Raw genomic sequence first — 24,102 nt, 5'->3', positions numbered from 1 at the left:
AGAAAAGTAAATATCAAATGGAGTGTAGACATATCTTCAAAGAGCTAAAAGAAAATGGCCAGTACTTTCTTTAAAAGTGAAGGTGAAATGGATATCCCAGACAACCTACATATTGAGAACCAGTCCATGTCAATTCAAAGGAATTCTAAAAGGAGCTCTAAAGTCAAAAGGTCCATGATCTCAGAAAGAAGCACTGAGTGTAGGAAGGAGTAAAGAAGCTGAACAGGCCAAGCTATGTTAACCCCCTCCCCAGAGGAAGGCAATACAGAGGACAGCATTGAAGATATAGCCGGGGAGAGAGGTGGGTCTGCCCAGATCACACAGGAGCGAACTAAGAGCGGGAGAGAGAGAGAGAGAGAAAGAGAGAGAGAGAGAGAGAGAGAGAGAGAGAGAGAGAGAGAGAGAGAGAGAGAGAATGGGCCTCGTCATGGCCCACCAAGCCCTAGGGAAGACATCCCAGCTCAGAGCAGCCAGTGCATAGAGAGGACTGTAGGGCTGGCCCCACCAGGAGACACGATGTTCCCTCACTGACCCATAGCACTATGGGGGACAGCATTGGAGACATTGTGTGGAAAGTGTACCCCGTCTGCCCCATACACAGTGGGGTGAAACACGAATGGGGTATAACTGGACAGCAAGGGGAACAAAGTAACTGACTCCCCAAGGAACACTGAAAATAGACATCTGACTTGGGGGACAGGGTGTGGTACCTCATCACACGTGATTGGAAAACATACATAAGGGTCAGCAGACAGACCTGGAACTATCTATTTTTTTTAAATTTTCTTGTTCTGTATTGTTTGTTTTATTTTTTGTTTTCCCTTTCTTTCACCCTATGTCTATCTACATAAAATAGGCAGGACAAACAATCCCAAGGAGAAAACAATGGGACTGGCAGTTCCGAGGGGGGGGGGGCATGGGAGAGGAGGTGGGTGGAGAGGGGGAGCCAACAAACTCAGAGATAAAGGAACAAAAAGAGATCTAAAATTGATGGAGGGGAGAGTGTATAATGCCAGGTGGGGTTTGATCAAGAGCAATGTATCTGAGAGGATATACTGAGAGCTGAATGGAGGGTGAGCATGACAGTGGGATAGGAGGAAGGCGAAAGGAAATAGAGGGAACAAATAGGAGTTAAAAGCTATTCATAGAGATATAGCTAAGGCATGTAAATATGTAAATATATTTATAATGAAATAGATAGAGGCAATGTACATAAATTTATATATTAAGTATTAAGATAGGAGTCAGACTTTGGCCTTCTACACAAGACCTCCCTTAACACAAGAACACTTTGTTCTGATAACCTGGTACTCTTTGATGCTCACTCTCCCAGCATGATCACTGAAGACAAAATGGGTGCATAAGCAAATGTGGTGAAGTGAGTGGATGGTGCCCAGCTACCAAAAGAAATTTTGTCTGAGGTCTTAGAAGCTTGAATTCAAGCGGCCATCTAGCAAGGAAGCAACAAAGCCCACGTGGAAGAAGCACACCAGCCTGTGTGAACATGAGGTGTGGACAGGATCGGGTATCAGGTATCAAAAGATCCAAAACAAACAACTATATCAAACTGAACGAGGGGGTTGGAGTGAGACCCAAAGCCCATCTCTAGATAATTGGATGTACCCCCACAGAAGTGTTACAAGGAAGGGATGATTCAACCAAGGCGTAGTATAGTACCGATGAATCACATATCATTCCTCTAGTTCCTGAATACTTCCTCCCCTCACTACCATGACCCAGTTCTACCTTACAAATCTGGCTAGACCAGAGAACACACATTGGTACAGATAAGAGCTCTTGACACAAGGAATTCAGGACAGATAAATCCCTCAGGAACAGTAGTGAGAGTAGTGATATCATGAGGTTAGGGGCATGGCCAGGGAGGGGGAAAGCTGAGAAAGGGGGAACCCATCACAAGATCAGGTATATAGCTCCTCCCTCCCCCAAGGGAGGGATAACAGAAATGTGGGTGAAGGGAGACAATGGACAGTATAAGATCTGAAACAATAATAGCAATATATAATTGATCAAGGATTCACGAGAGTGGGTAGGGGGGAGGAGAGGAGCTTATACCAAGGGCTCAAGTAGAAAATGTTTTGGAAACTATGATGGCAACATATGGACAAATATGCTAGATAAAATTGATGTGTGGAATGTTATAAGAGCTGTCAGAGGCCCCAATAAAATGTCTTAAAAAGAAAAAAGAACAATAAGAACAAAGGTAAATATGTGGGGAAAGATCAATGAAATCTGACGGTACAAAATATGATGATGCTGTCTTATGGAGTCTGAAATACAGGTAAAATTAAATGTATGAAAATAATTACACAAAAAGGAAGGATATCGAATATTAAACCCTTTTAAAGCTCATAGCATTGTCTGGGAGGTGATAAAAATAATATATATTAGACTTTAATTAGTCATGGATACATATTATAATATCCAGGCTAACCATTAAAAGAATACCATAAGAATACATAATTGCCAAGATAATATAAGAGAATGGGAACAATAAAAATACTTAACTAATACAAAAGGCAACAAAGAAAAAAGCCGCCCATGAAGCAGAGTACAAACCAAACCAAATAGAAGGACTAAGGTTATAAACCTAAAGTACAAATTCTGTAAAGTGTAAATATAATAATACTTTAATTATAAAACCAAAGATGCCAGACAAGATTAAAAACAAAAACAAAACCCAGTTCTAATATTTCCCCTTAAAGACACATCTTACACATAAGGATACAGAAAGACTGAAAGTGAAAAGGCAGGAAGAGATCTCACATGCAAACACTAACCAAAAGGAAGGTTGAGGAACCCTGCAGTTGTCAATGCAGACTTCAAGACAAGAGCCATCATTACAGATACAGAAAACCGCGTATTGATAAAAAGGTACACACAAGTATACTAGCAGTATGTAGCAATGTTCATTTGTATATACCAATACTACAGATTACAAATATATAAAACAAAACTTGATAGAAGCAAAAGGAGACTCAACAAATCCAGTCATCAAACTCACTCTCACAGCCACAGTCATGGGAACCCTAGCAGCACAGGGCAGAACTGCCCCTATGACTCTTCCACTCACTGCCGTCAAGCTGATTCTGAAGCGTAGCAACCCTAAAGGGCAGGGTACAAGTACCCACCAGAGCAGAAACCTGCCAGTTTCTGTGTTAGCTTGGGTAAATAGAGAAGCAAATCTGACCATCAGAGAGCAAGAGACCCGAGAACTAGAAAGGTGAGGCTCACCGAGCCATTTATCTCTCTGCCCTTGAATTAATCCCACATGTGTTTATCGGCCAGGTTGGCACAATAAACTTTAACTATCTTAATCTACGCCCCCCCTCCCCCTTGCTAACTTGGCACGTGTACACAATTCTTTAGCCTAACAATTGCAGTTAAGTAACACCTACACCTCAATCCTATAATCCTATGAATATATTTCCCTACCTATGAAAGTTTGTAAGCCAACCACTTCATGCCTTTATCCCCCCAATTTTGGGTATCCAATTTCTATACTGTCCACGTACATCAACCCAATGCTCTGATGAGACAATCATATTTTTCGACGTAAAGAGTCTTCATTCCAGTTGGAACCTTGTGAAGTCCACATCCATAAGCAAAGTCAAATCAGGACAGGCAATCTATAAAGTCAGCAACAATATACACCGGTTCACAGGCTCAAAAATCTCTTCATCTGGTCGGGTTCTGGTCAACTCAATGTGGGCTGCCTCACTTAGCCTCCCCAGGGTGCCCATTGGCCCCTTTGCCTTTAGACTTTGAGCTCTCACAAATATTCAACAAGCCTAGCCCCCTTGTGCTAGGTCATGAACTTCAGACCAGTCAACCCAATCTCATCTTCTCTTCTTTTTCCTGTAAACCAAGTCCACAGATATGAGTGGCCAAACTCAACTGTTTCTTTATTGCTGCATTTCTCTCACTTCCACTCAACAAGTAGATCCAAGTGGTCGCCTAGCAAGTATTTCAGTCTGCTTTCAGGGTCCCTTTAACATTCAGTCCCAGAGAGGAGTTTTCTTCGTGGTTCCAGATTTTTTCCAGCTTCTGACAAAGACTACTGGTTCCTGAGTACTGGTGGGTCTTATATTTTCAAAGCTTTCTTTGCAGGCATGGCCTAAACCCATCTAAAGATAAAATTTTAATGGCTGAAAGCAGGGGGGCTTACAACCTTTCTATTTTCATACTTCCCAATAAACATTTCTATAAATCATTATATCGATAATAAGCAGAAGAAATTAGTATAAACAAAAATAGAATCAGATACTGAACTCAATTCTTAAAACAGTCAAGTTCTATCCCAATTTAGTTTATTTAAATCCTTATCTAAAGTATTTTATTTATACAAAAATATGGGATTAGGTCTCTGAGAGCATTAAACCAGGTCCAGGCTTTCTGTCAGGCATTTTGACCTTCTGCTATCCATTTTCCTTAAGCAGCATGGCTTCTGAGAAATTCAAATAGCGATTTCTACCCCTGAGTTCAAAATATACATTAATCACATTCATTTTCACCATTTTAAACAGGAATAACAAAAGACTACAACCAAACATAATAATCAAAACTTTAACTCCCATGTTCTTTCCAGAAAATAACCCAGTAAACTGCATGGACATATCTGACTTCTGACTAGCCAAAGAAGAAACACTACCATGAGGCAGAAGTCAAATAACCATCCACTCTCCATCTTTATGATTTGTTGCTCCAGTACCCCACTCCTAGAACCATAATGTGTTAGTCTGGGTAAATTAGAGAAACAAATCCCCAGAAACTCACATATATAAATGAAAGAGCTTTATATGAAGGGTAGGTTTACATTAAGAAAGCGTCCCAACCCAGTGCTGTCCAAGCCCATGAGTCCAACATTAGCCCATATGCCCGACACTAATCTACAAAGTTCTCCATCTCACAAAACACATACAATGATGCTGACTGCAGGAGGAAAGCTGAGTCAGTGACCATGTAAGCATCTCAGCGCTGGCACGGATCTCCATACGGCTGCTCCAACACCCAAGGCTGCATTGGGGTAGGTCCATGTGGCTTCTCTGCAGGGATGTCTTGCAGGAAGTAAGCCTTACCAGCTGAGGCAGAGAACTAGCTAAGGCAGCTGCACCCTGGTCTGACCATCACAACACAAGAGACCGGAGAACTTGAAAGGTGAGGCTCACCGAGCCATTTATCTCTCCACACTTCAATTAATCCCACATATGTTTATTGGCCAGGTTGGCACAATAAACATTAACTATCTCAGTTTCTGAGACTGTAAAGCTTTCCAGAAGGAGAAAGCCCCCTCTTTCTCTTACAGAGCAACTGTGATTTCAAACTGCTGACCTTACAGTTTGCAGTCCAATCCATAACCCACTATGCCACCAGGACAATCAGAATGGGACACAAACACTTTCTCAATAACTACTGTATATACTCGAGAATAAGCCAACCAGAGTATCAGCCGAGGCACCTAATTTTACCACAAAAACTGCATTACAAATGTGCTGAAAAAACTAGGCTTATACGAGTATATATGGTAATAAGTAGACCCAAGAAAGTCAGGGAAGATATAGAAAATTTGAACCTGACTGACAAAAACTGACAAGCATAGAACACAGTATCAACTGGCCCATTCTGTTAATAAGCACACCTGGAAAGTTTACCAAAACAAGTTATGTGTTGGGTAATAATGCATATTTGAAAAACTTCAAGGGACATTAAATTTAGAGGATGTTCCCTAGTCACAGTGGAATTAAAGTCAAAATTAGTTACAAAAATAAGAACAGTGAGAAACCCCCCCAAATGTTAGGAAATTAAGCAATGCACTTCAAAATAACTTGCATCAAAAGAGAGATATGAATAAAAATTAGAAAAAAATTTGACCTGAATTATAATAAAAATACATCAACACTTGGAGGGTGTAGCTAAATCTGGGTTTAGAGAGGAATTTATAACCTTAAATGCAAATAAAGCTGAAATGGCATTTCACTGTTCTTAGGCAAAATTAAAATCTCTAATACAGTAAAAAAGAAAAAAAAAAATCCTGTCTGATCTGGCTCCTGTGGATTTGCTGGAGCTCCATTATTGCGTCTCTCACAGCATATTCATTACTCTCTAGCCATACGAGCCTCCTTCCCATTGCTGGAATATGTGAAATTATTTCCTGCCTCAGGACGGTGACTGCACAGGAACCTTCTGTTTGACAGGCTTTTTCTTCCTCTGGCCCATTTCTCCTCTCCCTGCCATTCCTCAGAGAATCCCTCCCTAACCTTCCAGTCTGTGTTAGGCAACTCTGACATATACTTTTTAATCCAAACTCTTCTTCGTGGCATTTATTGCTGTAATTAAGTAACTAGGTAATTGCTTCTTGTGCAATTAATTAAAAAATAGTGTTTGTTATCCCCCAAATGCAGTAAGCTACTTGCTGCAGGGTCTGAAGTTGTCTTGCATATCTCCAGTACCTAGCATGATACCTGAAAAATAGTGGGCACTCAATACCCGTGTGCTAAAGGAATGGATGACTACATGGGGTGCTAGTTGACGATCTAAGTAGCCTATCGATTTTCTCAAAAGTTGTTCAAGGCCCCCATAGACTTGGAGGGAAACCCTCCACTATTACTGCTGACAGCAATGTGCTTTATTTCTATGGCACAATGCAATTCAGTCATTTGCTAATCCAGAAATCTCCTAATCAAGGCCCTCCACCCACCTTAGAGGGCATAAACAAAATAATTTCTGGTTTTACACATATTCCTGTTGAATCCGGTTGGGAAAAGACATACTGATCAGTTTACTACTTGAATTTGCTCTGTTCCATACCAAACTATGTGCTGTAAAGTGATATAAATGTCAGTTATTACTAATAATCAACCAAACAAAAAGACCCTAAACTCACTGTCACAGAGTCAATGCTGGCTCACAGGGACTCCTCTGTGAATTTCTGAGACTGTAACTGTTTACGAGAGTAGAAAGCTCAGTCTTTCTCCCACAGAGCTGCTGGTGGTTTCAAACTGCTGACCATGCGGATCTCAGTCCAACAGTCCCACTGCTAACCAACAACAATCAGTGGTATCCTCGGTCTCCTTTCCACCATTATTTAAGCATCACTTAGATCATTAAAGCGGGTATCACCTCTGTTTTGCCGATGGGAAAGCTGAGACCCAGAGAGGGGAAGTGACTCATACCAAGGTGCCTAGCCAGGCAGTGGCAGGGCGGCAGTGGGATTGCAGAGCCTAGTGAAGTTCTACCCACTGGTACATTCAGAGTGACTGTCTCTGAGGGACAAAGATCAACCCAGGGCACCACAGGTAAGTGCACTGAAGTACAACCCGTGCTCCGGGAGTAGGCATGGAGAACCCATTGGGAGACTTTGGGCAAGGCTCCATGAAGCCTCACCTCAGTGTCAAGATACAAGGGGTGCTTAGCACAGGCAAGTGGGAGGTAAGTAGGCTGCCCTAGAAAGCATCTCCACAAAGCAGGGGCGCGGAGATGGCCAGGAGCACCACTCCCTTCTCTATGATCTCTTGGGAGCCTGATCACGAGCTGCTCTCCTTGCTAGAATACAAAAGGCAGCTCTGCTCCCCAGAGACGGGCCTGAAAGCACCTCAGCTGTGTCACCTGCCTCAGCCACACTTCAGTTTACCGAGGCGCTGCTGAAGGACGGAGGGCTGATTTGGTCAATTACAGAGGACCAATGGCTGCCATGGCTGCGGGTGAGAGAATCAGGAACAGATGGCTCAACGCGTGTGACAGAAGTCTGAAATCAGGCAGGTGGTGGCAGGTTTCAAGGCTCACGCAGGCATTCTCCCAAACACAGTGCCAGCCGACAGAGAAAGAGAAACACATTCTTACCTTATTGTGTTCTCCATTTTTGAAGCGGCCTCATGGAATTGCTGTGAAGACAGTTTATACATCTCGGCATTCTAGATAGAGAGAGAAAAAAAGAGACTGGCTACCAAAGACCAAAACCTGGCTCCCACATGGGACGCAAACACCCAGGGTCACTGCAGACTGGCGATGAATTCACAGCGAGGGCTCCAGTCCACCACATGCAGAGACTGATGCTCGGGGGTCCTACAGTAGCCCAGAGACAACATGACATCAGCAAGTCAGGGCCAGGACCCCACAAACCAGGACCCAGGAGCAAGTCCAGCCTGGGGTTGTAAGCACAGTTTTAGAGAGAGACACTCTGTTCGTGGCTTAGGGCTACTTTTACCTATAACAGTAGAGATAAGGATTTGCGACAGAAGTTACAAAGCCTGCGAAGGATAAAACATCTTAAAAAAATTTGGGGGGGGGGCCCTGATATGGTTTATTGATGATTTTATAGATCCCCTCTGATGCCCAAAGAGGTGAAGCGATTTATAAAGTCACAAAGCAAGTGGCGGCATCAACACTAAAACCCAAGGGTCTGGATTCCCAGTCGGGTACATTCTGCTGCCTACCATAACCACCAGCTCATCTGCACAGCAGTCACTGGCCCAGAGTGTTGTAGGCAGTTCCAACGCTCTTTTGTCCTACAGATAGAGACAGGTCTGTGTAGGGAGAGCCAAGGTCTAGGACACAGAGCCAGGCTTACGTCCTGGCTCCCCCTGTGTGGCCCGAGGATACTTAGATTCTTTGTATCAGAGGTGAGTCCAAAGCCATATCGACCCAGAACCCAGCTCTCTCCGTGTCATGTCCCCAACTTTTTCACTGGTTTTCCAAGGAGATCAACCAACATTCATACCATCGGCTGAGCCTACTTCCCATCAGATGGGAGGAAAGCTTACAAATGGACAATTAGGTGAGGGCAGCTAACTTCTTTTGCTAGAGGCTGTTTCAAGAACAATACAACTCCATGGCTAGGGCCTGAGACCGGGAGGGAGAGGCCAGGGGAGAAACAGGCAGGCACTGAGAACCTCACCAGCGTTAGTGAAAGAAACCTGAGCAAATGCCACACAGAGTCTACCTCCTACGTGCCAGGCCTCACGTCACTTTCTTCCTAGAATCTCAAGGGCATATAAGTCTATTTAACCAAGAAGCCAACTGATGTTTTAGGTGCCTCCCACTGGCATGGCTCAGTCGGTGACTGGCACAAGCTTGCAAGCTAGGTGAAATGGCTTGTTTAGGTGCCTGTGACATGGAGGTGAGGTTCCACCAGCAGGCATACAGGGCTCTCCTCTCCTCTCCACCATGTCACAGATACCTTGGCCTATCGGGAAAATCATCAGGATTAAGCTGGTCCTCAGAGAGAGGTTTAGAGGCAGAGGATGTGACGGTAACCAAGGTTTGCCATTTTAGATGGCTGATCATTCTAAGGCAGTGGTTCTCAAACTGTGGGCTGCGACACCTTTGTGGCTTGAAGGTCCCTTTCACAGGGGTCGCCCGATTCATCACAGTAGCAAAATGACATTTATGAAGTAGCAATGGAAATCATTTGACGGTTGGGGGCTCACCACAACCTGAGGAACTGTATGAAAGGGCCGCGGCATGAGGAAGGTTGAGAACCACTGCTCTAAGGTGTGTGTACTCCCTAGTCTTATTGGTCTCTTATAGACCTGTCTACTGTGTGGCTGAAAATTAAGTCATTCAGCTGACTTCATTTCCAGACCTGAAGGGCTATTGTTTCAGGGGTTCTACCAGCCTCTACCCAACCAGTAAGTCTGTTTTGTTGTTGTTTGTTTGATGATTTTGAATTTTGTTCAATTGTCTAGTGGTGGCAGGGCCCTGGTCTCAGGGTCATGAAGATTAATGCCTCTTTGATTTTCTTTACTCTTCTACCCTTTGGACTGGGAGCAACCAATAGTGGCCCCTTAGATGGCTGGTGACCAGCTCTTAAGGCCCTGGTCACTACTTGCCAAAGTAGGATATAGAACATTGTCTTTGTGGACCGTTATACCATTGACCTTGGTGTCCCCCAGGACAGTGACCTACTGTACCCTCAAGGTGTTTGTTGATGTCTATACCATTTTCACAACTGCCCTTCTGAGCTTTACTATATTATATATAATAAAGGACATATTTGCATAAAGGTGAACACACAGGTACAAACATCCTTCATCCAGTCCGTATTTGTGGATCTACTCCTGTCCTCCCTCTTGTGTGTCCATCAGCTGTGTGTCCATGCATACAGCTACTCCTACATCACTGTACTGCAGGACTGTGTATATAGCACGGTTTCCTCTGTTGCCTTTGACTCTTGCACTTGTCACAGGGTCTTTCCTTGCCTCGTTTGTTTTGTGGTTGACTCCCTTTTATCGGTTAGTGCTTTCCCCTTTACCCAAGTTAACATGCATCTACCCTCTAGCCAGTGTTTTACTCTCCATCGCCTTCCTCCCTCCCTCTCCCCCTCCTGGCAAACATCAGCGTGTTTCTTTTTGTGTGAACATATTTGCTTGACTTTTGACAATAGTGGTCACTGTCTTCCAGGAACACTCCATGTTCCTCTTCTGTGAGCTGATAGGAGACCCTAAAGGCCTTTGTTCTAGACACCACTTGCATGAATGCAGCCTAGGCTGTGTGAACTTGGTAAGCAGCTGGGCTGGATGGCGAGCTCAGATTGAACATGCGGTCAGCTAGATTTGTCACAGGAAATGCTCACAGGCCAAGAAGGGGCTGTAATTCCCGCACTGTAGCTTCCTCTATTGTTTCTTAATCTGACTCAGAGAACCCTCTTCCTGTCCTGGACCCATATCTCGCTTCCCACCTCCAATCTGCCTTAGCAGACTCCTAAGGGCTAGATGTTACCAGAAACGGTCACCACCCTCTGCTCCCTTTGTCCTGGACTGGGGAGAGGTGAACTGACTCCTGTTTCATGGGTCTTCTCGTCCCCCAGGCCTTCCTGGGTCTGCTGAAGAGTGCACCACCCCTTTCCCTGGAGTGGCCCCACACCTGGCCAACTCCTTGACCACATAGTCAGGGAGGACTTGGGCATTCAAGATGGGATTTTCTGCCACAAACATTCATACGAAGAATCTGCTAAGCACAGGAAACATGACCCACTTCCATGGTCGTGGCGATCACGGGTGACAGAGCGTCTTTCACGGCAGGGTCCTGCAGCTGTAGCAGGATCCGACACAGAGCAACATAAACCGTCCGCTCGGAGGGGCTTCCTAGGGGCTGACACCATCAAGGCCTAGACTTCTTTTACATTAAGAATTATTTGGGGAGCGAGGGAAAAAAGAGGAGCTGATACCAAGGGCTAAAGAGAAAGAAAAGGATGATGGCAACAAATGTACAAATGTGCTTGATATAATTGATGTATGGATTGCTATAAGAGCTGTAAGAGCCTCCAATAAAATGTTTTATAAAAAAATTAATTATTCTTAAGGATATCAATAATGGCTGTACACCAGGAAGAGTATAATCAATGGCACTGAATTATATATGTAGAAGTTGTTGAATTGGAGAATATTTTGTTGTGCGTATTTATGCCACAATTTTTAGAAAATTACATTAATAACCATGAGTACAAGGAAAAAGAAAATGTTCTAACACTGATTGTGGTGATGATTGTACAACTCTTCTTGATATAATTGAATTATTGAATAGTATGATATGTGGATAAAGTGCCCATAAAACTGTTTAAAATATTATTTTTAAAAACCTAATACTTCAACATGGTTTAAAAAATAAGCAATAGAAAGTTCAGGCAAGTATAGAGAAGAAAGTAAGCACCCCCTCTGCCCAGTCCTCCCAGTCCTCCCTCTTCCTCCTCCTGTGCATCCTTTGATAGAGTCCACTGTGCATATCCAAGTAAGTGCACGTGTCTCACATTTGAGTAATATAAATTGCACTATACTGTACTGGACGAGTCCTGTAGTGCTAGTGGATAACTGTTGCACTACGAACTGCAATTCAGTGGTTCAAACCCACCAGCTGCTCCCAGGAAGAAAGAAGAAAGTGTCTGTTCCTACAAAACTTTACAAGGCCCCCAGAAACCCTAAATGGAGTCACTGTGAGTTGGAGTCAACTTGGTGGCAGTCGAGTTTGTTGTTGTTGGTAGATACAAAGAATCACACCTTTCATTTTCACTTAATTCTCCGAGACCTCATCCTTTTAAACAGCTGTATAGTATTCCACGGTGTGCAGGAATATTCTCTAATTCAATTAAGCAGTTCCTCATCTGTTGACATTAACAGTATTCCTAGTCTTCTGATGTTCTGAACAATAGACATCTTTGCATCTACAACTTTGTAAATTGAAAGTGTATTTGGAGAAGACATTCTAGAAGTGAAATGTATGGCCAATTGGTACATCTACTTTTAATGGACCTAGTTTCCTGGTTGAATAGAAATGAGCCAAATAATGAGGGGAGGGTCTTCAGAACTCTTGTCTTCCTCCCTGCAGGCCATACACACACTCCCTGCGAGACATTCCTGTTGACAAGCCACATGGAGCTATGCTGATGGAGCAAGAGCCCTGGAGCTGAAGGAGCCATGTGGAGACCTACACCAGTGCTGGGATGCGGTATTAGGGAACACTGGGCTGTGTGGGATGGCAGTGACACCTGAGTTTGGTGCTGCTGCAGCACAAGGGTCAAGGCTAAGAGAAGGGCTGGAAAGAGAACCAGGGCTCAGAAGAAGGAGGATCCCACATGCAGCGTGAATTGGGAGCTAATAAAGGTTATGTTTTAAAGCAAGAAAATGACAGAATAAATTTGTATCTTAGAAAGAACCTTCTGGCAGCTGTCTGCAAAATGAAGCCCAGGTCTTCACAATAGCTCGCCAGTGCTGGGACAGCACAAAGCCCTGCCGAAGCACTGGGCGTGCCGGCACCTGGAAAGGAGTTCTCTTACCCACTTAGAACCTGCTGGAAAAGCTTTCTCAAATGCATTGTCCTGAATGTTCACACATTAATTAACAGACAATGATCACAGACTATTATTTCTGGGTCATTTTCTTTCCCATCAGGCTCTTCAATTCCTGATTTTGCAAAGTCTTTTCTTTTGTCCTATAAACAACCCCCCCTTCCTCCAGCTGCTCCACACACGTATATCTGAAGCCAGAAGAGCCGATCTCCATTAATTAAACTATCATTAAGAATTAAATAATGTGAGTAAGAAGGTGTGAGTGCGGTCTCTATGGGTTTCAAGAGTCACGGTGTTTCTTCAATGATTTCCCAAGCAGTTTTCATATTGTCTGATTTCTCCAAGGGCCTGTGTTTGAGAGATCAAAAGAGATGGCAAGGGGAAGGATGATGAGAAGGTATGGGATTAGGGACCTGCTGCAGACCAGAGATATGGCCCTGCATTCCCTTCCTGGAGCAGAGAAGAGGGGTGCAGAGGAAGTTCAGGAGGGAGGATGCATAAACGCCGCACGTTAAGGTAACAAGGATCTGCACCCGCCCTGTACAGCCAGCATGTGAGGTTGATAACTATAACACAGTCTACGCTGCCCTCTAAGCTGGAGAGCCCCCAAACAGCAACCAATCATGAGCCTTTACTCACTGCTTATCTGAGCCCAGGCTATCTTGGTGTCACAGGAAATGAAGATTCTAGGAAGGAATTTATATTGAACAACAAACAAAATGAAGAACCAAGGATAAGGAACAGCGACCTCTGGCACCAATAACCCGTATGGATACTGAAACTGGACTGCCTGAATTGGACCAGGACCCATCTCACACTAGCGTATCCACCATAGGCAAGTGTTCATGGCCGTCTGGTTTCCTCAGCTTCTCTGTAAAAGGACAGGACAAGAATCTCCTTCATAAAGTTCTGGGAAAATGAACGAGCTAGTGTACACACACGCAATGCTCAGAATAGTGCTGGCACAGAGGGAACTCCCCATACCCATTTTAAGGACTTCTCAAACTTGCCCCACACCAGTGAGTTTAACCAGCTGTGCACTGTCTGGCATTTGGGCATGCTGTACTGAAGTGGTATAGTGGTTACAATTCGGGCTGCTAACTGAAAGGTCAGCAGTTTGAAACCACCAGCCACTCTTTGGGAGAAAGGGGAAGTTTGCTACTCCTGTAAAAGGTTAGTCTCAGAAACCCACAGGGACAGTTCTAACCCTGTCCTCCAGGGTCACTGTCAGTGGAATCAACTTGATGGCCCTGACTCTGGTTTGGCGGCGAAGCGTTGCTGTGATGCTGGAGCTAGCACCTCAGACACAAGCAGGGTCACCCACAGTGAACAGGTTTCAGCGGAGCTTCCAGACTCAAAACAAACCAGTCATTGAAAACCTTATGAATACCAGTGAAACACTATTTGGTATAATGGCAGGAGATGAGCCCGTCATTTTGGAAGGCACTCAAAATATGGCCGAAGAAGAGTTGCCTCCTCAAAGTAGAACAGACATGACTGACATGGATGAGCAAAGCATTAGAATCTTCCTTTGTTAATGTAGCATGACTCAAGTTAAGGAGAAACAGCTGCAAACATCCATATATAATCAGAATGTCTGAAGGTTGAGAATCTAGAGAAATTGGAAGTCATTAAAAATGAAATATAAAGCATAAACTGTGATATTCTAGGCATCAGCGAGCTGCAGTGGACAGATTGGTATTGGCCATATGGAACTGAATTATCAGCTGGCCTATGGTAGGAAGGAATAGGAAGAGTATCACATTCACTGTCCAAAAGGATCTATCCTGAAGCACAACCCTGTTAGTGATAAAACCCACGTAACTGCAAGGAAAACTAGTGTGGCAGTTGCATAATCTACTGTCAATTTGAGGAAAGGGGTGGAGTCTAGCCTGTCAATCAGATTGTAGCCAATGAGGACTTGGTGTGGGTAAGGTCTTCTCCTGAGGATTCTGGGAACTCTTGTCTTCCTCCCTGCAGGCCATACACACATACACTCCCTGCGAGACATTCCTGTTGACAAGCCACATGGAGCTATGCTGATGGAGCAAGAGCCCTGGAGCTGAAGGAGCCATGTGGAGACCCACACCAGTGCTGGGATGTTTCCATTGCCTGCCACTGGATTCACAAGACTTTCTACTCACTGGCCTGTGATCTTACTGTATTCTGCGTCACTGCATGTGTTGCATGAGTCTGGTATCAGACACATCGGCTAATATCAGACTTATGGACTTGATCTGGACTGGGCTGGGATGTTTTCTTAATATACAATTATTCTTTATATCAGCGGTTCTCAACCTGTGAGTCGCGACACCTTTGGGGGTCAAATGACCCTTTCACAGGGGTCACCCAATTCATAACAGTAGCAAAATGACAGTTATGAAGTAGCAACGAAAATAACTTTATGGTTGGGGGTCACCACAACATGAGGAACTCTATGAAAGGGTTGCGGCATTAGGAAGGTTGAGCGCCACTGCTTTAGATAAAGCTCTTTCTTATATACATATGAGTGCCTATGGATTTGTTTCTCTAGTCAACCCAGACTAACACAACCAGTTAATATGACTATTAAAATTTATGCACCAACCACTAATTCCAAAGATAAGAAAACTGAAGATTTTACATAATGTCTCCCATCTGAAATTACTCCAACATGCAATTAAGATAAATTGATAGTTCACGGCGATTAGAAAGTGAAAATTGGAACTGAGAAAGGATCACGAGTTTGGAAACATGGTCTTGGTGACCAAAACGATGCCAAGGCTTGGATTTTGCAAGACTAACAACTTAACTCTCTGCAAATACATTTTTCAACATAAATAGCAACTACACCTGTGGGCGTTGCCAAATGGAATACGCAAGAACCAAATGGACTACATTTGTGGAAAGAGACATTGGGGAAATTCCATATTGTTAGTGAAAACACGCCCAGGAACCAAAAGTGGAATCGAACTTTAATTGCTCCTTTGCAAGTTCAAGTTAAGAGTGAAGAAAATTAGCAAAGCTCGCAAGAGTCAAAATGTGGCATAGAATATATTCCACTTAAACTTAGGGAACATCTCAACAGATTTGATGCATTGAACACCAATGACTGAAGACCAGAGGATTTGTGAATGATATCAAAGACATTATACACAAAGAATGCAAAAGATCATTTAAAGGATAAAAAGAAAAAACAATGGCTGTCAGAAGAGACTCTGAAACTTGCTCTTGAACATAGGTAGAAAAAGAAAAGGGAAAGAAAGAAACAGTGATGTAAAACTGCTGAACACGAGATTTCAAAGGAAACCTTGAGAAGATAATGTAAACTATTATAATGGCATGTGCAAAGACCGGAAGTTATGAAACCAGAAGGGGAGAACAAGCTGACAACTGAGAAAAAACGCGATCCAAGCCTTGAGTTGTAATGTTGAAGGATTCCGTGGATGAATTATTGACCTATGCAGTTAGTATCAAAAGAAGATGAAAGGCATCCACAGGGCTGCTGAACCAAAAAGAATTGAGCGATGTTCAACCATTTTAAGAAGCAACATATGACCAAGAACCGATTTTACTGAAAGAACCCCAAATTGCATTGAAGGTATTGACAAAAACAAGGCTTCAGAACTGATGAGTTACCAATTGAGATGTTTTAACAAATGGATACAGTATAGGAAATGCTCACTCATCTATGCCAAGAAATTTGAAGACAGCTACTTGACCAACCAACTGGAAGAGATCCATATTCTTGCCCATTCCAAGGAAAGGTGATCCAACAGAATGCATAGTTATCCAAACATTTATCACGGACATCACACGCAAGTAAAAGTTTGCTGAAGATAATTTTCCAACGAACTGTCAGAAATTCAAGTCAGATTCAGAGAGATCATGGAGCCAGGGATAACATTGCTGGCAACAGATGGATCTTGACCAAAAGCAAAGAATACCAGAAAGATATTTACTTGTGTTTCACTGACTATGCGAATGAATCCTCTCAACAAGACTTCACAGTAGCAATCACCAGTAAGGATCAGCAAGCAAAGGGACCTGCCTAGAATGTCACAAGGAGCAACTGAGGCAGGTCCCAAGGAAAGACCCATTCACTTACAACATGGTGCCCTGCTCTGCCTTGTATGCCCAGCTGTTTCCCCTCCCACCCCCCTCACCGCCCTGGCGGTGGGGTAGACAGACAATAAATTAAAAGGACATGTGGAGGAGACATAATGACAGTACATGATTACATGCAGAAAAATGTGAAGCCTATTATCATAGCTGCCTGAAGCCAAGGTGAGATTCCCAGTAGCATTAGTGCTTGCTGGAAAAGGGCCAAGAGGTGAAGACTCCCGTGAATCGACTAAATCAACGGGAAACAGATTGAAGATAGGAGAACTCCACGCCAAAATGCTGTCAAGACGGCAAATGGTGGTCATCTGGGGCAACTGTGAACTCATTAGTCTAATTACCTAAAGCTTCTCAAAGCTCAGTTTAGAGAGGAGACAAAAAGAACCTCGTTAGTATTTAAAGAAAGAAACTACTTGAAAATAACAAAACACAAAGAAATGAAAAATTTTTAAATAGTCTGAAAATTTAATACAAAACATTCAAAAACATCAGAACATATAATCAGCTACAACTCAAACAAAAAGTTAAATTTTCTTTTTTTAAAAAAAATCATTTCACTGGGGGCTTGTACAATTATTATCACAATCCACAGATCCATCCATCCATTGTGTCAAGCACATTTGTACATTTGTTGCCAAGAGCATTTTGAAAACATTTCGAATTTTCATAAGGAGTTAAACAACTGGTTCTTGGCAAACTTATGAAGTTGATCAACTACTTTTCCCTCCTTCATCCTTCTTCTGGGTCTAGTCTGTTCCCTTAGACAGTTATTGAACACCACTCCGAGTTTTCACATTACCCAATATCTCTTTGCTCCCTGCACCCAAACCCAATCTGCTAGCACTATTCTTTTAGCCAACAACTATTGCTAAAAATGCCTAAAATGAATGTAGTTGGCTATGTCCGTTGCTATTGTTGGGAGAGTGCAACCCCTCTTTCCTGGCGTGTGCCTTAACTTACCTGGATGGGAATGCTCAGAGTACAACACAGGGCAACATAACATTTTTTTGGTGTCTGTCTTTTTAGGCCTCTTCCTGGGGTCATGTGGGGGTGCTGATTCAGAACATAGCACTGGATGGATCACATCGGCTCTAGTTTCTCAGATACAGCGTTCCACTATATTATTGATTATTAAGTTATACTAATTTATTAATTTATAATCCTAGTTTTAAGAAATCCAGATCTACAAATTACAGAATAAGACAAAAAGATAAGGTGTAATTGAAAAAGAATGAGATATTAAGGGACTTCCAAGGACAGTTGTACATGGACCATGGTGGCCGCTGGGTACATATTAATGATCATGAATGAGTTACCACGGATTATTTCTGATTTATTTTTCAAGTTTAGAACATTTTTTCTTTATTTTTTTCATGGTTAAATTGCTTTCCAAATGAGTTGTGTAATCACAATCAGTTCTAGTGCTCCCTCCCCTCTCCCACATACATTGTTGCCCCCCAAATCCCCTCACCCTCCCTATCTCCCAGTCCCCCTCCCCTACATCCCCTATAAACTCTAGTATTAGTTATTATCACTATGAATCTACTCCTTCTGTGCTTCACAAATTGGAAAACCCAACACAAACAATAAAAAACAAAAACAAATGAAGTGCTAAGTATAAAATAATAATAATATAAAGATAAAAATACAAATAATAAGCAAGAAAGAAAAGACCGCCGTCAATATTTTAAAAGCCAGTGACGACATATTTGTCATGGAACATGTAAGAAATACTTGCGCCTAGAATAAATTCAGCTTGGGTCAAGTGGGAGGTCAACTGACCAACTATCAAGTTTGATCCAGCATCATCAAGATTACAATGATCTTTATCTGATAGTGAAGCTGTTCAAGGCCCTTGGCTGTGGCTAGAGGAGATCTGCCAGTGGCTTATCTGACTAGATACTCTGCAGATGGGTTTTAGGCTCCCAATGTCCTTCTCTATAAAGTGGGTGTTCACAATTTAAGCTCTGATACTTTCCCCTTGGTCACATTTGAATTTTGTTATTGTTATCTTTGGATCACACAAGCTGGTGTGCTTCTTCTATGTGGACTTAGTTGACTCCTCTTTTAGATGGCTCCTTGTTTGAGTACAAGCCTGCAAGACCCCAGACACTATTCCAATTGATAGCCAGGCACCATCTGCTTTCTTCACCACACTTTTCTGAAGCACCCTTATCTTCAGTGATCATTTCATGAAGGTGAGTATCGAGCAAGGCCATGTTATCAGAACTAACTGTTTTTGGATTGGAGCTAGAGTTAAGTGGGAGCCCAGAATCCATCTGCTTATCCAAGGGATATGTACAACTCAGGTTTATATTGGCTGTTGTATTATGACACAATCAAAAACCCTTAAGAACAGTTACACCATCAACAGCAACCAACCAACCAACCACCCAACAAAAACCAACACACTAAAGGCAGGAAAACAAAAACCCATAGAAACGAAAAAGTAAAACATGGTCAGACATCCTCCTGGGGGCCAAGGCGATTGCACTGAGAACATCACCAGTTTTTCCAGTGACACAGCACTCTGGACACTGTCGGTATGAGGAGTCTATGTGCGTACAGGTCCCCCTAGCACCGAAGCCCACGAGGTGTCGCCCTACACAGTTCCATGTCCCATTCGATTGAGCTCTGGGTACCCTAAGCATGGGGAGTGGTGGCAGGGGGAAACTTCCTGGATCAAGTCTTCCAAGTAAAGATTGCTGCCCAACACATCAAAGCCCGTCATGTCACTGCAAGGGGAACAATGAGGTACCAGATACATGGTGATTCTGGGTCTCTGGACTTATTTTTAAGATAACAAATTGGAACTGCCTGCTATTCAGTTCTTCATAAAAGTGAAGTGACACGAGGGGTCAATTCCAAGTTCATGTAATTTGCACTTTTCTATTAAATCTATTGTGTTAGTCTGGGTACTTTAGAGAAACAAAGCCACAGAAACTCATGTAAAAGAGAGAGTTTTATATAAAGGTTAACTGTGCTTCAAGAAGACATCCCAATCAGTGCTGCCCAAGCCCACAAGTCCAACATTCACCTATTAACCCTTATGTCCAACACCAGTCCACAAAGTTCTCCTCCATCTCACAAAGCAGACGCAATGATGTCGACTGCAGGAGGAAAGCAAAGTCAGTGAACGTGTAAACATCTCAGCGTTGGGAGGGGTCTCCACATGGTCCATTTGGCTTCTCCTTGGGGATGTCTTGCAGGAAGTGAGCCTTACCAGCCAAAGCAGGGAACTGGCTAAGGCAGCTGCACCCTGGTCCGACCATCAGAAAGCAAGAGACCTGAGAACTAGAAAGGTGAGGCTCACTGAGCCATTTCTCTCTCCACCCTTCAATTAATCCCACATGTGTTTATCGGCCAGGTTGGCACAATAAACTAACTCATCTATGTATCAAAGGGTACCATGTGAAGTATAGCTTGACTTAAATATTTAGTATAACACAAACTACTTAAAATAAAGCTTTTCTTTATATCAGGCTAACTAACAGTACATTAAAACATCCTGATTTTTTTTCTAATGGATGAGTGTGGGAAACTAACACTGAGGGAAATATGACTGGGACTTATTCTCTGATTGGTACAGAGGGAATCTGGAAAGCCACCACTCTGGTAAGTTGAAGATGTAGTCCAAGTACATTTTCCTGCGTTCACTATCATTTCCACAGATTCTCCCCTTAAAGCTGTACTGCCTTGAAGTGAGCACATGGTTGATTCTGTCTCCCTGTAGAGGAAGACATTCCCTGGTTATCTCCTCCCACCGAGGCACCCACCCCACCTCATGTCTTCCCCCAATGCTGGTATCGGGTTTCCTCACCTGTGAGTTCAACAATTTACTGTGATTACCATTCACCTTGTGAAGTGTGTAACTACTGAATATGCATGTTTTATAGCCTACAAATAGCCCCCAAACAATAAAGATGCTCTCTCCCCCGTTCTCTTTTCCAGTCCCTTCTCCTCTGGCCCTCTGCTCCCTCTCCACTCTCTCCCTGTCCCCTCTCCCTCTGTCCTCCATCCCCTCTCTGGCTCCCTCATGCTCTTCTCTGGTCTCTGGAATCTCCACGTGGACCATCAGGAGGGTTTGAGGTGAGCATGCGACCATAAAATGTGCCTGACTCCTTCATTTTATTCTCTCTCCTATCTCTTTTATTCTCTATTCCTTTACTATAATCTTTATATACTATCGCCTGCCGGGTCTGTGATGATTTGTTAGGGGCTGGCTCCCCTGACAGGGGAGCAGAGAGAAGAGTGTTATATGGCATACTAGGGGTAACACCACCACCCCTGAGAAAAAAACCTCTACTGGGGAGAGCTTTCGTAGTATGCATTTTTCCTGCTAGCCAAGCATCCAGCAACTCATTATGAGTTAGTGTACCAAGTGGCCTTGCCTGAGAAGTTTCTCTCTGGTTACAGTGAATTTTTTTTGGAAAAGCAGTTTCACTCAAACCTCTTTTTTTTTTTAAATGATGGCCAATTTAAGAGACCAGCATGAAGCTGTGAAATTTTGCTTCCTGCTTGGGGAAAAAATGCCACAGAAACTGTTGTGATGTTGAACACAGCTTACAAGGACAGAGCTATGGGAAAATCTCAAGTGTACAAGTGGTTTTCTCATTTCAAAAAAGGTGACATGTCGATTGATGACAAACCTCAAGCAACTTAGAGGTTCTGAAAAGATTGTGTAACTGTGTGCGACCCAAAAAAGGCTTGATTGGTGGCAGGCAGGGTAATGGTTTTGGCACCATGACAATACACCCACTCATGCAGCCATCTCAGTGAGCCAGTTTTTGGCAAAAAACAGCATGCCTCTCTTGCCCCATGCACCTGACCTTGCTCCATGCAACTTCTTTTTGTTCTCGTGAATGAAGAGGGACATGAAAGGACAGCAATTTGAAGAAGTAGAAGAGGTGAAGAAGAAAAAAATGAGAGAGGTGCTGTCAGCAATTCCAAATAGGTGAGTTTGAAGCATGTTTCCAAGAATAGAATTGCAGATTTGACAAACATATTAAGTGTAATGAAGAGTACTTTGAAGGTGATAAGGTTAACATTTGAGGCTATGCATGACAATGGGAGCCCAAGATTCATTCGTGGAACTATATAGGAAGTAAGCCTCCAGTGAACTCCCTCTGTCCACAATTGAGGGATAGGAGGAAAGTGGGCACTAAACAGAGTGTAATGTTGAATTGAATATAGAAGGTCAAAGGCATAAGCCTGACTTGAACAGTTAAAACTTGTCAGCAGATTCCCCCTAGGATGCTTGCTAGACCTGATCTGGTTTCTAATTTTTATGTATTTTGGGAATGGATTGTTTTGTCTGGTGTTAGAGTGTACATATGAAGGGGTATCTGAGAAGTGTTGTCACTGGGGGGTCACGCTCTTAAAATTACAGTGTATGCTTCTCCGTTTTGGAGGGTATGAAAACCAGGACTGATGAACCTTTAGGGTCAGCAAGTGGAATAAGGGTTTGGGCAGGGTGTGGGTACAGAGGTGAGGGGGTGGTGGTCAAGGGGTGATGACGTCAAGGGGTCCATATAGAAAAAGAATGTTTGGAAACTGATTGTGGTAGCCAAGGTGCAATTTGGCTGGACGTGATTGAACTATGGAATGATTTAATATATGTATTAATCCCAACCAATAAGAAAGAAAAAAGGGAAAAAGAATGTGTGTTGGCCAGTGCGATCTTCCACTCAGTCCCCTCTGGGACCCTTTTGATCCCAGAGTCCCTCTGTGTAATAAAGAATTGGGTCTCATCCCAAGGACGCCTCTGGCCTTTATCTCAACTTCCTGGGAGGTAACTTCTAAACCCTTGCGCTTTCCTCAGTTGGAGGAGGACAGTTGTTATTCGTGACGCGTCCTTTGGACTATACCTGAGAGTTTATGCGAATGAGGTGGCTCAGGATTGGGACAGGCTAAGTCAGAAAGATGGTTAAGCCTGTGAGTCGTGCTATAGCAGTTCAAAGTACAGGGACGGGATGATGGGGATTGGATTCAACCTCAAGGGTTATCACTGTATAGATAACGAAACCTCAATAAAAATGCTGTACAACACAGCGGGGCTGAGCTTCCCTGGTTGGGGAACAGATGGAATCTAGGAGGAGGTAACGCTGTCCCAGACGCCATGTGTGGCGAGTGATTAGAAGTTTCATGTTTGGCTCCCTCCTAGATTTCATCCAGGGTGTTTCTTCTTTGGTATCCCTTCCCTCCAATACAACTACGATCCTAAGCATAGCATTGTCCTGAGGTCTCTGAGGCATGTCAGTGACTTGCTGGGCCAGAGGGACTCTATAAGGACCTTTGGGCATATAGCCAGCTAACGTAAAGTGAAGACAAAACTGGGCATCCTGGGACTTATGGCTGGTGTCCAAAAGGAGGTCAGTCTTGTGGAGAATGTTTTTGCACACCCTTCTTTTACACCTCCCTTCCACAATCTCCTCTCCCTCTGGCAGAAGCACGGCTATCTATGCTCGGGGCCAGGATCCCTCACTATCCAGAACACAGTGTTATCTGAGACGGTTTCTCACACAGCCGTTATCCTTTTCCAAGTCACCCTTTTGCTCTTCGGACTTCAGTACTCTGACGCCCTGAGACCTCTGGGTCTCAGGCCCTTTAGTCCCCTTGTAGTCCTTAACGTGAATTTTTGTGTATGTGGATTGGGTCTGTGTGTGTGGGCGGGGGGAGGGGGTATATTTCAAACCATCAATTCTGCATTCAAAAGTTTATTTACTTTTAAAATCATTTTATCGGGGGCTCGTACAACTCTTATCACAATCCATACATACATACATCCATTGTATCAATCACATTTGTTGCCATCATCATTCTTAGAGTATTTTCTTTCCACTTGAGCCCTTGGTGACAGATCCTCCTTTTTTTTCCCTTCCCTCCCCACTTCCCTCCCGAACCCTTGATAATTATAAATTATTATTATTTTGTCATGTCTTACACTGTCCGATGTCTCCCTTCATCCACTTTTCTGTTGCCCATCCCCCAGGGAGGGGGTTATATGTAGATCATTGTGTTCGGTTCCCCCTTCCTCCCCCACCTCCCCTTTTACCCTCCTGGTATCGCTACTGTCATTATTGGTCCTGCGGGGACTGATCTGTCCTGGATTCCTTTTGTTTCCAGTCCTTATCTGTACCAGTGTACATCCTCTGGTATAGTCGGATTTGTAAGGTAGAATTGGGATCATGATAGTGAGGAGAGTG

General features: G+C 43.4%; 1 protein-coding gene across 1 annotated transcript in view; it reads right to left on the bottom strand.

Moving 5' to 3' along the window:
• Nucleotides 1-24,102, bottom strand: part of CHCHD6 (coiled-coil-helix-coiled-coil-helix domain containing 6) — a gene marked incomplete at its 3' end in the record, with an annotated part of 379,195 nt that overhangs the window by 56,208 nt on the left and 298,885 nt on the right. The window contains exon 6 of the mRNA XM_004702467.2: nucleotides 7,858-7,928. Coding sequence (XP_004702524.2) covers nucleotides 7,858-7,928 — 71 coding nt within the window. The remainder of the gene's footprint in view (nucleotides 1-7,857; nucleotides 7,929-24,102) is intronic.

This window comes from Echinops telfairi, unplaced genomic scaffold, assembly GCF_000313985.2.
Source record: "Echinops telfairi isolate 266 unplaced genomic scaffold, ASM31398v2 ScPeMD7_31;HRSCAF=116, whole genome shotgun sequence".
Classification (NCBI taxonomy): Eukaryota; Metazoa; Chordata; class Mammalia; order Afrosoricida; family Tenrecidae; genus Echinops; species Echinops telfairi.
This window is presented reverse-complemented; position numbering and strand designations above follow the sequence as displayed.